Source organism: Plectropomus leopardus, chromosome 8 (genome assembly GCF_026936395.1).
Source record: "Plectropomus leopardus strain MGB_pleo_1.0 chromosome 8, ASM2693639v1, whole genome shotgun sequence".
NCBI classification, from domain to species: Eukaryota; Metazoa; Chordata; class Actinopteri; order Perciformes; family Serranidae; genus Plectropomus; species Plectropomus leopardus.
This window is the reverse complement of record NC_142183.1, coordinates 33,676,147-33,692,018: the sequence shown is the minus strand read 5'-3', so window position 1 is coordinate 33,692,018 and position 15,872 is coordinate 33,676,147. Positions and strand designations below refer to the sequence as shown.

General features: G+C 37.2%; 1 protein-coding gene across 1 annotated transcript; it reads right to left on the bottom strand.

Annotated features, from left to right (window-relative positions):
• Nucleotides 1-14,426: 14,426 nt before the first annotated feature.
• Nucleotides 14,427-15,146, bottom strand: LOC148188983 (uncharacterized). Its single transcript, XM_088080659.1, has one exon. It carries the CDS (start codon nt 15,144-15,146, stop codon nt 14,427-14,429), a length of 720 nt encoding a protein of 239 aa, XP_087936785.1.
• Nucleotides 15,147-15,872: the final 726 nt, after the last annotated feature.

The window sequence follows — 15,872 nt, the reverse complement described above, 5'->3', positions numbered from 1 at the left end:
TAGAGGCTTCACTGGCATGACCATATTGAAACTGATCACATTGTACAAGGTGATAAAAACAGAGGGTAGAACAGGACGGATGGTATACTGTCATCCAATCTGTACAGAAGCGGGGGAATAACAATAGATAATATCAGTTTATTTATCTGATTTGCTACACATTATCAATCAATAAACTATTATGGCTAACAGTCAGGGGCGTCAGTGCAGGCAATGCCGTTGCTCTGGGGCCTGTCCTAAATAGGGGTCCATAATGCAAGTGGCCCCTGCTAGATGGAGAGTGGGCCCCTGGCAATACCGTGATACTATTGCAGCAAAAGGGAATCTGTGTCAAGACGCTCTCATTCTATTAGTACAATGATTCCATTTTATATATATATATATATATATATATATATATATACACCCTTAAATGTTCAAACTTATGTCTGTCATGGTGTGAAAAAAAGTCAGTGACAAGCAAACTATAACAAAATGATTGGCTTATTCAAACTATTCAATCAAATGAATATTTTCTCATTTCCTTTGGTATTTATATTCCATACAGATTCAATGGGTATGCTGTTGTCCAACATTAAGTCTCTATTTGATCATGTGACAAGACGACAAGACAAAGGTGAAGCAAAAGTCTGTCAACACTGACAAGCTGAGCACACCTAGGAGAGCCCAGCGAGCAGTAAGGCCGTTCAAATGAAAAGACAGGCGAGAAAAGAACAGGAAGAGAACGTTGCAAAACTCTCTAAATGACATTCTTTTAAAATTTTTTTTACAGTCACCAGCTCACGGAAAAGCCCCTCGCCGCTGCTTTCAGTGTGTGTCAACAAAGATACAGCAGGTAAGCTAACCTTAGCAGCAAGCTAGATCACGCTATGCTAAATAATTGTAACGTTTGGCTGTTCTGTTAAATGTAAATTTTAAGACAGGTGTATTATTTAGGCTACGTTATAGGCTGCTAATAAATTGTAAAATGTTTCTACCAGGTGGATACCCAGCTTATGAATTATTATGGTAAGCTAACTCATTGCCTTGTTGATGCTAGCTGTTCCTAGCATTAGCTAACAGTTATATTTACATATTTTCAGATGCAGGTCTCACCAGTCAGAGTCAGAAGCCTTCGAGTACAAGTGCTTTTCAAGGGGTTTTGGGGTATATGTTGGGCCGCCATGCCCCTGTTTCAAAGCTTGTTATTATTTCGGAGTCAGGTCACCGCCAAGCACCTGCGTCATTGTGTGCGTGTACTTTTCTGAGTAAACTGTGCATGCTGCGAGGGCCAGTCATTATGGCAGTATGCACGAGTGTGTAACGAGTGTCCTGCCATAGCCCTGTTAGAAAATGTGAGTGACAGACTAAGTGCAGAACCACTGTGTTTAATGTCCACCTCCAACTGTCCAGTCCACTTCACAAGTTTGTAGTGGGCCCCCACCTGTTACAGTCACAGAGCCTCTATGAAGATTTCCGTATGATATATTAATTCATTAGCAAGTTGCAACACTTGTCTTTAATCAGCACTTTCTGCTCCAGGTTGCTTTGCATAGTCCTGACCAAACAAAGCGCAACCTGCATGTGGTTAAAGGTGTCATGTGTCTCTACATGAGCCACTGAGGCGCATATTCATAGATAGCCTGTCTTTTATGATAAAGGGACACTTCAGCAATTCTCCCTAGTCTGAGTCCAGAGCTTAAGAGCAATAGATCCTGTGTTATATACTTTCCTTGCCTAGTGAATGCCCTTGCCTTTCAAACTCCACACCTCAAATTTGCATTGCTTTCTGTTGTAAATGTACAGTCTCCAAGGCCAAGTTTAGTCAAACCTGATGGCAACTCCTCCAGAGCTGCACAGCACCTTCACAGGCCCAGTAGTGCTCCTCATGATAAGTAATGCAAACTATAAAGACTATATTTCAATTTATTAAGATGTATTACTTTTGTTTCAATTTTAAATTAAGGAAATACCTTGTCAATATCTGTTTTTATAAGTTTTTATCTCAGTCATTTTCATTGCGACATATTTTTAGTAGGCTTTAAAAGAAATGTATTCTGTTATTGTAGTAGTCTAAGAAACATGCCATTTGTATGTGTAATATTAATAATTAATATATTTTAAAAGTCGACACTTTGCATCCATGTATGGATAGAAAACTGCCATGCAAAATACTGTGATACTATCCTGTATCAATTTTTCGCCCACCCCTCCACTCTGCTCACTGATGAACAGAGTTGACTTGCGACCTATAAAAGTTGATGATAAAAAACTTTTTTATTGCAAAGGTGAATTTCAACTTCAAATTGAAAAATATATCAACTCCTAACAGTCTTAAATATTTGTTTTTCATTTTACAGCATGAATAAATACAAAAAACTATTTATAATTCAAATCAAATTCAAATAATGAACTGAACCCAACTGCAATAACCTAACCCTAAATAACAGTAACATTACTACTAACAGTAAAATACATTCTGAGTTTGGATCAATAATTTTCTCCCTAACTCCCTAACATTTTCTCTCTGTTTAGAAGCAGTTGAGATTGACATTACCATGAAAATAGCTGGTCCATCTTAAAAGAGTCTGGTCGCCAACTTTGGACCTTTCACTTTAACCCTTAAAAAACTGATCTCCCAAGATCATTGTTTGCATAAGTTTGTCTAAATGGATCTAAAATGAGAGCAAAAATAGCTAGAGCATACATTCTTTTGTAATAGAAAGCTAAGACTTAATTATTTCCTTCTGTTGCTTACTTTTGTTTTGAGCAAAGGAGGGATTTCTCCATAATTCTGACTGTAAGTTCTCGTACTGTTTGCATAGTCCTGTATATATGTATGTAAAATAGAACCATAATAGTTAGAGCATTAATTCTTCATGCACTAGAAACCTAAAGCTTCTGCCTCCTCTTTCATCATAACATTACCTCATGTTGTGTGCAGTGGAAATAGCATTTTGCCGTAATTACACTGGAAAGCCCCAGCATGTTGTCTTTGTGTCCTCAGTGTGTGTTCAGATCTTGCTTCTCCTAAATACCTTTTTGCCTGCTGATTTTGATTTGATTTTTGATTTTTCCCATATTGGTTGCGAAAGATTGATATTTGAATAACCTTGTATATATATATATATATATGTATATATATATATATATATATATATATATATATATATATATATATATATATACATGAAAAAAATAATAACAAGAGTTTATTCTTTTGTAGTGAAAAGCTAAGGTTCTCTCATCTGTTTCATCAAAATAATGGCCAATTGTTGTATTTTTTTAAATTATTGACACAATTTCAAAACCATTTATCATTTGTTATGGTTTACTAACAACATAACTTAAAGACACTAAAAAGATTATGCTGTACTGATGTTAGGTATACAAAACACTTAAAAATACTCCAAGGAATGACATTACAATAACCAAAGTAGGCATTGTTGGACCATTTCTATTGCAGAGTTCAAAGGCTTAAAAGCAGATTTGGGTACCTGGCTTCAGTCTTGAGAATTTGTTGCATTTATTCATTGACAAATAACCTAAACTGTTAGCAAAACGTGCTGCTAAGTTTAACTTCATACTCTTCAGTTACTGCACCCTTACTGTCATATATCACTATATTTTATATATTACTATACTATATATTATACACAACCTCTGTCTTGGCTGCACACACAATGCAGATAATTCACATAATCCTGCACCGAAATGAGGCACCAAAATCTGCGTTGTGATTCGGTCTGGTAGATATTGATCATATAGGAATGGCACAGGATTTCAGTACCCCACCCAAGTCAAACACTAATTGTTTCAAACCAAATTTGGTTTGGATTATAAAAAGTAGTACTGTACTTTATATGTGCTGTTTCTCCATGTAGCCAAAAGCTCAAATCTTTCCCATCAGCTTCTGTGTTTTGTGTTTGAGTCACCAAAGTTTCACAGCTCTACAGAGCTGCGTTCTTTTGAAATATTTCATCATGTGTCCTGTTGTTTTATGTGCAACCTGCCCACGTGCATCGGGGGATAAGGAGACCCAGCTCTAACAGACAGCAGAAAATACAGCTCATTTTGTTTATTTGTCATTGTAACCTTTAACTGTGCAAACAATGCAGAAGGCGCACGGTTTACCTTGATCTCCAGCAGTTAAGCAAACGTAATCTTGATTGAATGGGATTAAAAAGAATAAGTGCCTTCCGGAATTAGAGCAATTACACTTGTTAAACATCAAGAAATTAAAGGGTCGATCTGATGATCAGATCTCGCTCCAACCAAGTCCATTACTCTGCTGTATCAGGACACCACTGGCTGTTATCACAGCTTTTCAGTGGCCACTCACCACAGGAAGGGTTTAATTCTCTCAAGACAAATAATTAAGGAGATGAACAAGATGCTGCAGAGACAGCTGAATAACAGAAGAATGTTAACTTTTGTTTTATCCATTTTTGATAGGTTTTTCAGCATTTCAGTTTACAGGATACAGACAAGAAACATAAAAAACATTCAAGAAAAAGATGAAACTGAGGCAGATACATGGTGGTTACAGGGTCCTTCTTTGTGTAAGCAGCCCTCAGACACTTGAGACTGTTCTCACAAACTGTTGTAAATTTTCTTACAAAAAGAAATGCACCCAAATTAGTATCAGAAGTATTTCTGGAAGACTGCAATCACATAACCAATGCACTAATGGGAATAAACAAGTAAGCAGTCCAAAGTCCTGTCAGGGGGCAGCTGGTGGTGGATGGGTCACAAAAATCCAGATTTCACCCTGAGACTTTTGCCTGGAGATGTTCGAGACCGTGTTAAATCTGAGTCCATGTAAAGTGAATTCAGAGATTTGTTTCAAAACACATTATAAATGTTGGAAACTGATTGTTGAAAACATGTTACAAAGACCCTTTACTATATAGTACTGAATTGTGGAGTTAGATGTTTTTCACCATTTTCCTGTTTTAAGGTTTTTTGGGTGGGTCTAAAACCATAGCTCGATGATGCACTGGAGCTATACTCAGCATAACCCTGCCCCTGACAATGCAGCCGTATAAAAATGAGAAGCATCATTACCATAGTCCCTCGACTGGGCATGGCCTCCGCTCCTCCAGTGGACACACCCTAGCATTTCAGATCAGAGAATACTGTGCATTTTTTCATGATTTTAAGACCTTCTTTTACATACATCATCATCATTCAAATTTGGTCAGGTGTTTAATAACACATCTCTCTGTGATGTGACAAACTCAGAGCACATTTTAATTATCACTTTACATGAACTTTAATGTACATCTTCACCATCAACACATTGTCACTCCAAACCCGTCACATGGTGACTTTCAGTCAGTGACCTTCCACGTCAACCTATGACACTTTAGCTATCCTTGACATGTCCAGCTATGACATGCCGGGATGCCACTAGAGAAATGCACTTTGTGGGATGACATCGTGGTGAGATGACGCAGCCCGTTACCGTGATGTCAAAAAATGCACGTGTGATGAGATGAAGCAGCACAGCCCCTGTATTCCCACAACAGTGCAGACTGTTATGATGGCTGAAATTAGGCACCAAAGTCACGGATGGTTTGGTTTAGACAATAAAAAGGCACATGGTAAACTGTAGAAAACACATACACCCGCACGGGACATGAACTCCGGACTCCTGCACCAAAGTCAGTTGTTCGTGTCCCTGTGTTTGTCCTTGTGTTCACACAACAGCTTGGACTGTAATGATGAACACATACACACACACCAAACACACGACTCGAACTCTGGACTCCCACACGAAAATCCTTTGCTTGTGTGGTCAATCCATCTGCCTACCTGCCCCCGGTAAGCGCTCTCACGCTGCTTACTGTTACGAGGTTACGGAACCTGTTCTCACTCTGAACTCTAAATATCAAAGCTTGACGTGGCAGGGATAGCTCAAACATGCCCAACCATCACCATGTGACGACTTCGGAGTGAGACTGGGTTGGTGTCTTTTCCTAAACCTAACCACAGTAAATTTTAATGCCGAAACCTAACCTAACCTCCGTAGTAGTATATTAATTATGTAACTGTACAATACGGATGTAACATCATACCTAGGGTACTAATTTGTCTGATATCATACTAACTGTTGTGCGTGCATTTTCGTGGGATATCATACGACCCATTCTATGAAAATATGTTGGAAGGTTTGGTTTTTTCCTCATCATGAATTCTGTGTGGTAGATGGTAGTGGGTTTTATATTTTCTGGAAAAAATGTTTTTAGCTAAAAATACACATCTTAGAACTGTATCTGTTTCTGCCACTTGGTTGTTTCATTGCCTTGTGCAAACCGGAATTAGGCACAAATACATCAAAAACTATACTAAATGACAAAAACTTGCTCATAATATGTTGAAAAAAGAATGACATGAACTGGTGTGAGAAAATGCATATAATTAAATTACAAGCAATTTGTGTTTTGAAAATACAAAAACTATATGGAACTGATTAGATCGTAATTTAGCCATTTAGTAGCTTACTAAAGCTGTTATTACTCTTATAAACATTACTGTAACTCAAAAGCATAGACCAAGAATAATGCTTATAAAGGAAGTAAACAATTTAAATGTATGAACAATTTAATACTTCCTAGCCAGCAGATTTGTTTAAATTGTCACAAAAACTTGACTTTTAATATGGTAAAAGCATAGTATGGTATGGTAAATTAGCCTGCATTTCTCTCTAATTGAAAGAGTGATTCGTACCCTTTCTGCTCTCTACAGCAGCTTTATTCTCAATGAAAAGTCTCTCCTTCAATTCATCCAATCCCTGCGGCTGTCTGAAGGCAGCTGGACACATATGTTGACAAATTTGCACAGACTGGCGACATGATTACTCAAGAGGGGTGAGGGCATCAGATTTTTGGGTGGTGGGCACAATAAATTGTACTTAAAAATGCAAAATCTTGGCCTATTACATATATTGCCTGTAGCTGACAGTAGCCTATATATACTTGAGTGACAGAGACTTCATTTTCTACAGTCTGATGAATTCTTATGCACCAATTTGTGTTTTTTTATGCATAAATTTCAAAATGCTTACTCTCAACATGAATGAATTAAGCAATATCACAGGTGAGGGAGTGATGTTGTGCTCATATATCATCGCGGCTATGATTCGGTCATAGATAATCACAGCCGGGATGATATACAGGACAACACACAACGTCGAATGTGACATTGCTTTTATACAACAGTTCTACAAGCGTCTGTTATTTGTTAATAGTAACAAGCAACAACAGATTATGATTTGGTTGTTTATTTCATTTATTTTTTTTTTTGGTTCGACAGCGACAGCTGTTGCCTAGCAACACATAAACATTTTCATGCATGCTGCTTGCTAATCTGTGTGAGCTCGGTCTTCATGTTAAGCACAGAGCAGCTGCTTGGTATCATGAACATTTATCTGTGTGTTTTCAGTGAAATAAGAGTCTGTTAACAGACACTTTGGCAGCCTGTGTGATTCAGATGAGCTAATTTGATCAGACAGTTCGTTGCTCCAGCATGTGTCCACCCACTGCTGTGATCTCTGTTACCTCATATCAGACAGGGTGTGTGTGTGTGTATGTGTGTCGGTGTCGCTCAGGCTGTGGATAATGTCAGATTAGTGTGTCCCTGTCTCACTGCACATCCTTGTAACATCTGCAACAGCTGGTTTACTCCCAGTGAACGGCGGTTTACCGAAACCTGTCCATCACAGCTGCCCCCCTCCCCTCCTAACTTTTAGTAACTCCAGTCAGCTCAAGACACACTTCAAAATTCCCGTCCTTTCTTGCCCACCCCCCACTCCTCTATCCTTTCTCTCTCTCTCTCTCCTCTCTTCTTGCTATCCTCTCTATGCTTACACCATACTATAAACATATTCCGCCTTTAATACATATCCCACTACTCTTACACTAATTAACAGATTTTGAACGGCCGTGAAGCAGAGTGATACATGCAGAGTTAAAAGTTTACAGTCCTAGTTGTTATGCCATTTGAAAATGTGTTTTCTACTTTGTTTCAGCAGTTCAGCATGGTTTGTTTATTTTTGTAACCATAGTAACTTAATGTCAGTGTATGTTGGGAAACAGGAAGTAATATTGCCATACAATCATCAGCTACAGGCACGTGTGAGCTCTTCCTGTTGTCAGCTTCTCGGGCGATTGCTTTTCTCTCTCCCCTTTTGCTAAGGCAACGGCTGTAAGCAGTTCTTATCTTGAAATAATACCTTATCACTCATTCTTAATTTTGTGAGTTTTATGTTTTACTGCTGCTGTTTTTTACTAGCTTGTTTGTGTTTTATTATATAAGTTATAGAGCCAGGGTAGCTGGGCTTTATTATTTGTTCACATACTGTGTATTTAGGTTTAATTAATAATATAGGCATCTCTTTGTACTGTATTTCACTTTCAAAAAAATTCTCAGTAAACTTTATGGAAGTGAATCAGCTGTGTCCTGGAGTTTCTTGGGAGTGTTTAAGCTGAATGGAACACAAACCATGACACTAGTGATGTTGTTCTCCTATATCAGCACTCATGGAATGCCTCTTGACCAATCAATATTGCTTGGTCGGAACTAACTGTTGTATAAAATGAAATAACGAGTAAGTGAGAGTATATAGCTGCATTAGTTAGATAAAAATATCACACTGTAGACTGTCAAATATGGTATATTTGGAAGACGCAAGACAAGAATCCTGAAGTTAAATATTTTAAGACCTTTAAGATACATTTTAAGACCATACTGTGAAACAACACACTTTACCTTAAATTCAATAGTTTCTGAAAACTCCTTCAACAGATGTTTCAGTTAAATATAATTCAGTTAGACGGGGTAGGAACAAAGCACATAAATAATTTTAGTGACCCAATCCAAGGTCTAATAAAAGATAATGAAAGTAATAAATGAGAGTTAGGAACACAATCTTGATACTTGATATTAGACTACCATAGGCCCATATCAAGTCTTTATAATGTCTTTACTTAACATGTTATGGCACAATTAAAGGAACTGGTAATTGAGAATTTCACTTGATGCCGCAGTATTTCACCAGTAGACACAAACCTACTTCAGACCAGCAATTTTTTAAGGGACCCCAGTGCTTGGAAATCCAATCTAATCATTACTTAATACTAAAAGGAACAGTCAGTAGCATTGGTCCTTGGGAGTTTGAAAACACAACTTTAAAATTTAGCTTCTCCTCCTGGATGTGTGGCCACCAAAAGCCCACGCCCAGTTGGGAGAACACACCCACCCAGCCCAGCACCACCTGCAGCAATGCATTCATTTGTGATGGCTGGCAGTTTGCTGGCAGATATCAAACAGCTTGAAAGTATACATGCAAGATGCAGCACTGGATTAACAGTTACAAACATAAATGCACAAATTTACACAACTGCCGCTGACACAGTCTCTGAAAATCAGCTTACAACTCGGTGTCAGCTGTAGTTGTGTAAATTTGTGCATTTATGTTTGAAACTGTCACCAACAATCAGCTCTCATTGTCGAACAGCTCATCTCACCTTGTGTCAGCTGCAGCACGTCCAGAGAGACGGTTCACCTCTCACACGGTTCACTTTCTCAGTCAGTCTCACTCACACACAGCTCCTTGTCCCTCTCCACGTTCCTCTGGTCAAATTTAAGCTACAAGACCACGTTTAAAATAAAAAAAGTTTGTAAATACGTAAATAGTTAGTTTGTAAAACTTGGTCAGTCTTTTCTATTAATTTTGCCTGTTTCAGAATTGCATATTACTTCCCTTACAGAGGTCAGGGATATCCATTAACATGCGAGTGCAAATTAGCATCGCAATTGCAATAGCTTTTCATCACAGATTTTCCATTTTACATAACATGTTTAACATAAAATAGAGTGGTGAAGGGATGACATATTTTTGTAGGCCAACCATGAAGTAAGCATCGCACTGGTTCCCTCGTCTAAAACCTTATGGGATTTTTGAATGGGAATTTCGGGTATCGCCATAAAATAAGCTCTCTGATGAACACAAGTTTATGAGGTTTTGTTCAGCGTGATAATCTTCACAGATGAACACCACTTTTGCAGAGACCCAATCCTGAGGTAAATGAAATCACCAGAAGCAAAAACCTATTGTTAGGCTACACACGAACTACATCGTGGTCACATGTAAACATCACCACTACAAACACTGGTAAAACATGTTAAAACATGATCGAAAAATATTATAAACAGATAAATGTACAAGTTCGAGTGTGACTCTGTAAAGCCGTAAAGGCAGACAAGTGGGTTTACTGGGTTTGTGTGTCTGCCAAAAAATTTACACTTGAAAGCTTTTCTAATAAATTGGTTGTTACATTTTCTATCACTAATATGCAATTGGTCAATTTTTAACTCTGGTATGACCGCTTGTATTCTTGATTGAGAGAGTGTGTTTTGTATTAAATGTATTAAAGCAAGAGGTATTGCTTTGCATATTCTGCTGAATTCTCTATAAGAACATTGAACATCAAATTTTTCTTTAAAGGTATTAAAATGTAAGAAATTTCCATGATTATCCATTAGATCTTTGACAAAGATCACCTTTTTATCGAACCAATCCTGTCTGAATATAGATTTATCGTAATTGTTCTGTTTTTCCACAATGTGGAGCCATGTGGAGTAAAATTATGGGAAAATATCATCTTCCAATAGTACAATACTTGTTTATGAAATTCAGATAACTTCACAGGCAGTTTTGTAGTTTCAAAGTCACATTTTAACTAGTGCTGGGCCGTTAACGGCGTTAATGTGCTGCGTTAACGCGGGATTCTTATCGCGCGATAAGGAAATTATCGTACGATAAACTATTCACTAAGTTGGGTCTATACAGTGAGCAAGGCACCAATTACACTTTGTTGTTTAAGCGCGAATGTATACCTGGTCGAATTACGCGGAGGGGGCGTGAACAAGGCGGAAGCTGGTCTGCCTGAGTGACTGGTGGAAAAGACTGGAGTGATTGGCTCAAGCCGTGTCACAAAGCTGCTGACTGTTAATGGTCTTCTTCATGACCTCTAATGTAGGCCCACAGTTCAGTTAGGGTCATGTTATCAGAGGCTGCGCCCTCTGCTGTTCATTCCAGTTAGCAGGAAAAAGCTTTTTCCACATGGAGACAGAACCTGTGCTCCTAAATGTCTGTGTTTAACAAAATAAAAAAAAGTTAAACACCAAAGTAAATCTTATGGAACATTATTTTTCTTTACCAAATATTATAGTAGAACAGCTTTCTCAAGCAGTTTGTGATGCATTTTCATCATTTAGATAGATAGATATTATTTTGAATGTCTTTGGCAAAATTCAAATCTATAATTTTAATCTAGATTAATCTAGATTAACTACAGGATTGCAGTGAGATTAATCTAGATTAAAAAAATGAATCTATGCCCAGCACTAATTTTAACACAAAATCCAACCCTCCGATTTTCTTAAAAATACTTCTGGGTATATGAAACCAAATTGATTCTGTCTGTGACATAAAAGCTTTTATCCAATTTATTTTAAAGACTCCTACCATTGATTCAAAGTCCAGTGTATTCAAACCTCCTTTTTTATAATCTTTAACCAATTGTGATAATGTGTTTTGTTTTTCCATATAAAGCTGTAAATTATGGAGTTTGCCTTTTTGATGCTTTTAGGAGTCACATACATTGAGTAACATGGATAAATCAATTTTGATATCCCCTCAGACTTGGATAGTAAATTTCGACCAAAAATGGATAAATCTCTCATTAGCCAGTGATTTAAAGTTTTTTCCATATTTTCTATTTTTTCATTCATATTTTTTCCTCCCTTTTTTTAATCTCTTTTATTAATTTTATGCCCAGATATTTAACTTCAGATTTAACAGGGATGGACGCTATTTGTGTATCAGTACAAGGATATAGTGGTAGTATTTCACTTTTCTTTAGATTTATGTTCAAACCAGATGCTTTGGAAAAAAGGGAAATAATGTTCAAAGTTTTACAGACTATTGATTTGTCCTTTAAGAAGAAAACCGTATCATCCGCAAATTGACTAATGCGAAATTCATGATCAAAAATGTGTATCCCTTTAAATTCCTGATTGTTTACAACCAGATTAGCCAATAACTGTGTGCATAAAATGAAGAGTTAGGGTGATATGGGACAGCCTTGTCTGATTCCGCGAGAGATATTTATTCTAGGGGTCATTCCTGGATTAAGAGAAATATAACTGATTATATCTTTATAAAACATTTCAATCACTTTACAAAACTTTTCACCAAATCCAATTTTTTTTATTGTCTGAATCAGGAAGGAGTGTTCTAGAGAATCAAAAGCTTTGAAAAAGTTTATGAAAAGGATGAGACTTTCTGAATCAATAAACGATTGGTAGTCTAGCATATCCAGTATTAATCTCACATTATTGTGACTATGTATATGTGAATACCAGACTGGCCAGTACATGTTTAAGTCGATTTGCGTATACAAGAGCTACTAATTTGTAGTCATTGCAAAGAAGAGTTATAGGTCTCCAATTGTCTAGGTTCAGTAACTCTTTATTAGGTTTGGGTAGTAGTGTTATCAACCCAGTTTTCATTGTGGGGGATAAACATCCTTTTCCTATACATTCCAAAAAGGCTTTATGTAATAGATCTTTTATGTCATTCCAAAAGTGTTTATAAAGTTCTGATGTTATACCATCTATTCCTGGTGACTTTCCAATTTTCATCTGTTTTAGAGCATTTTCCAATTCTGATGTTGTTAAATCCTCTTCTAATATTTTTTTATCTTCTTCCTTTAGCATTTTTATGTTATCTTTGACTGTTTCAAATAATATGTCACAGTCTTCTTTTTGGAAATTGGATTTGTATAAATTGTTATAAAAAAAAAGCCATATTTCATCATTTACCTGTTTTTGGCCATCCATAATAGTATCATTTTTCTCAGTTTATTTATTCTCTTTTTAATCTGTCTATGTTTTTCTAATCCATAGAAGTATGACGTATTTTTTTCTCTTAGTTCTATCCATCTGGCTCTTGATCTTATAAATGCCCCATTAGCTTTTTCCCTGTACATATCATCTAGTTTGACTCGAAGGGCATTCAGTTCAGCCTTTTCCTCTGTTGTTATTTCAGTTTTTTCACATATTACATTTATTCTTAGAATTAATTCTTTTTGTTTGTGTTTTCTTATTTGTGAAATTCTTTTTCCTGTTACAATTGCTAGCTGTTTGAGTTCAAATTTGAACCACTCCCACTTGTTCATATGCGACATGTCAAGTTTATTAACACTTTGAAAAAGGATTTTAACTTATTTATAGAATCCATCATTAAGTAATAAACTATTATTAAATTTCCAAGTATTTTCTGATGATTTGAGCTACTGAATTATTTTTAGTGATAATTCAATCATGCAGTGATCTGTTAGGGGTGATACTGAAATTTCACATTTTAGAACATCTTTACATATTATCTGAGATATTAACCAATAGTCTAGTCTTGAACATTGATTACTATCTGCAGAATTAGTCCAAGTGTACTTTACAGAGGTGGGATTTGATATTCTCCAGCAATCTACTGTATGTGTTGACATACATAGATTGGTTAAAATATCATCATATACAGGTTGCTGTCCTCTATGGGGTTTACGATCAAGCCATGAATCAGGAGCTATGTTGAAGTCACCTCCCATTACCACTTTCTCTGTCATAAAAGTAACTTTCCAGTTATTTATGAGCGAACTTAAACTTGTCATCATGACCCTATTATTTGTTCTGTTATTATGTCCATACACACAAATTAAAATGTATCTTTGATCATGCATCTCTACTACCATTATAAGCCAATGTCCACCTGTATCACTTTTGTGTTCAATTACCTTTCCTGGAAATTTGTTGAAAAGCACCATCACTCCGTCAGAGTGGGAAGAAAAAGATTTCATCTCTCCATTGCTGTTTCCAAAATGTTTCATCTGCTATCCCTGAATGTGTCTCTTGTAAAAAAAAAGCAGTTTGCCTGTTGTTCCTTACAAAATAAAAAAAAAGCCTTGCGTTTGACAGTATTTTTTAAACCTCTGACACTTATAGAAACAAAGGATACCGACATTTATAACTCCAAAAAACTCCTGTTAGAACGCGCCTTTTAGCCCTTCTAGACGCAGGAATGTTTATATAGTCCTAAATTGAAAATATATATTAAACCAACCCCAAACATTGCTTTAAAACATCTTCTTATACAGTTTAACTTAACTTAAAATATATCCTCTTTGAAAAAACAGTAGACAAAAGAGGCTGTAAAAGCCTTTGTTGAGTCCAACATTTTGCTTTGAACATAAAGATACCTTTTCTTTTAAAACTATTTCTCCACTGAAAAACAAAATTTCAAACAGAAAACAACATTTTCTCTGAGTGTTTTTTTTTTTTTTTCCTCTTTGCTCTCTTTAACTTATCTAATACAATACCATTTATCAGGGATCAACTCGTTTGCCATCAATGATAGCATATCCCTCCTTCAGGTAAGCCTTTCTGCCGTTACGCCTGGCCTCTTCCACTCTCGGCCATAACTTGGCTCTGGCCTCTCGATCCTCCTTGGAAAAGTCCTCCCTGAAGTGGATGTTCAGTTCTTTGCAGACTCTTGCATCTTTGGACTTCTTCCAGATGTCGTTCCTGGCCGTCCGTGTTGCAAACTGGATGATGATGGGCCTTGGCATTTTCTTGCCCAGGCGATGAACTGTGTCAACCAACTCCCGAATTTTGTCCACTGCCACTGGAATCACCCTGGTCAGGATCCCTATTACAGCCTCTTTTACATCCTCATTGTCTTTCTCCGGTAAGCCCAGTAGCCTCAGGTCCCATCTCCTCTTATATCTGGCATTGTCTTTGCACATTTCTGACAAAGTGTTGTTTTCTTTCTTCAGAGAGGCTATTTGTTTTTGCATTTTTCCAATTTCCTCCTTGTTTTCTCTAGCCGCTTGTGTGTTAGCCTCTATGCGGAGTTCAAAGCTCTTGAGACGCTTGTCCAACGTGTCAAATCTCTGCAGTACTGCTTGAATAGCTTTGTAGATGTTATCGTTGCTTATGTTAGCTTCTCTATCCCTCATTTTCATGTCTCTTTTCTTCAGTCTTTTGGGATCAGGACTGGGAAGCGGTGTGTGTTCATTCAAAAGAGTTACCATGCTCTCTTCCATGTCTTCCACCTCCGAAAAGTCTTCTTCATCACACACCTCTTTGAGTGCTGCCAAATTGTAGTCATGGTCTCGCATGCTAGCTTGTTGTGTAGCTTTATCCATGCCGTCAGTCCGATTCATGTCTTTTTCTTCTTTTTTTCCACAGCTGGAGTCTTGAAAAACTTATTTTACAGTGTTGTATTAATCTTAATGTTGCGTTGGGTTGGTTATTTAAGTCTAGAATGACGCTTTTTAGGACGAAAATGACTATTACTTTCAGACCCTGTTAAAAGTGCAGTTGCTCATTCCGCCATCTTCTCCTTCCCCTCTCGGACAGGCTCTTGGTGTTGGAGGGAGGAGAAGTTGTTGCAAAATTGCTGTCCTCCGAACACTCATCCATCTTTGCTCCTCCATGTAATACATCAGCTGTAGTTGAAAATGTAAGCATGAGAAGAGGGCTTGCATCAACATAAATACAGCTGCTACTCTGAGGGGATCCATGGTTACCATAGCAACATGTAAACATTGGTCGCACTTTTGACGCGAGTGCAAGTTCTGTCGCATACTCCGTTTTGCTCTGTTTATACGCAAACGGGCAACCGGCGTTTTCCAAGATCTCCACCCTGGCCGGAGTTTTTAAAAAGCAGCGTTTTAAGAGGCAAATTCTCCGTTTGCGTGTAAACGAAGGGTGCAAACGCAGGAATATTTCTCCGTTTCTGAAAATAAGCGTGTACGTGTAAACGGAGC

Excerpts from the sequence above, each read along its gene's own strand:
- LOC148188983 (XM_088080659.1), bottom strand. The coding sequence starts at position 15,146 with ATGGAAGAGAGCATGGTAACTCTTTTGAATGAACACACACCGCTTCCC.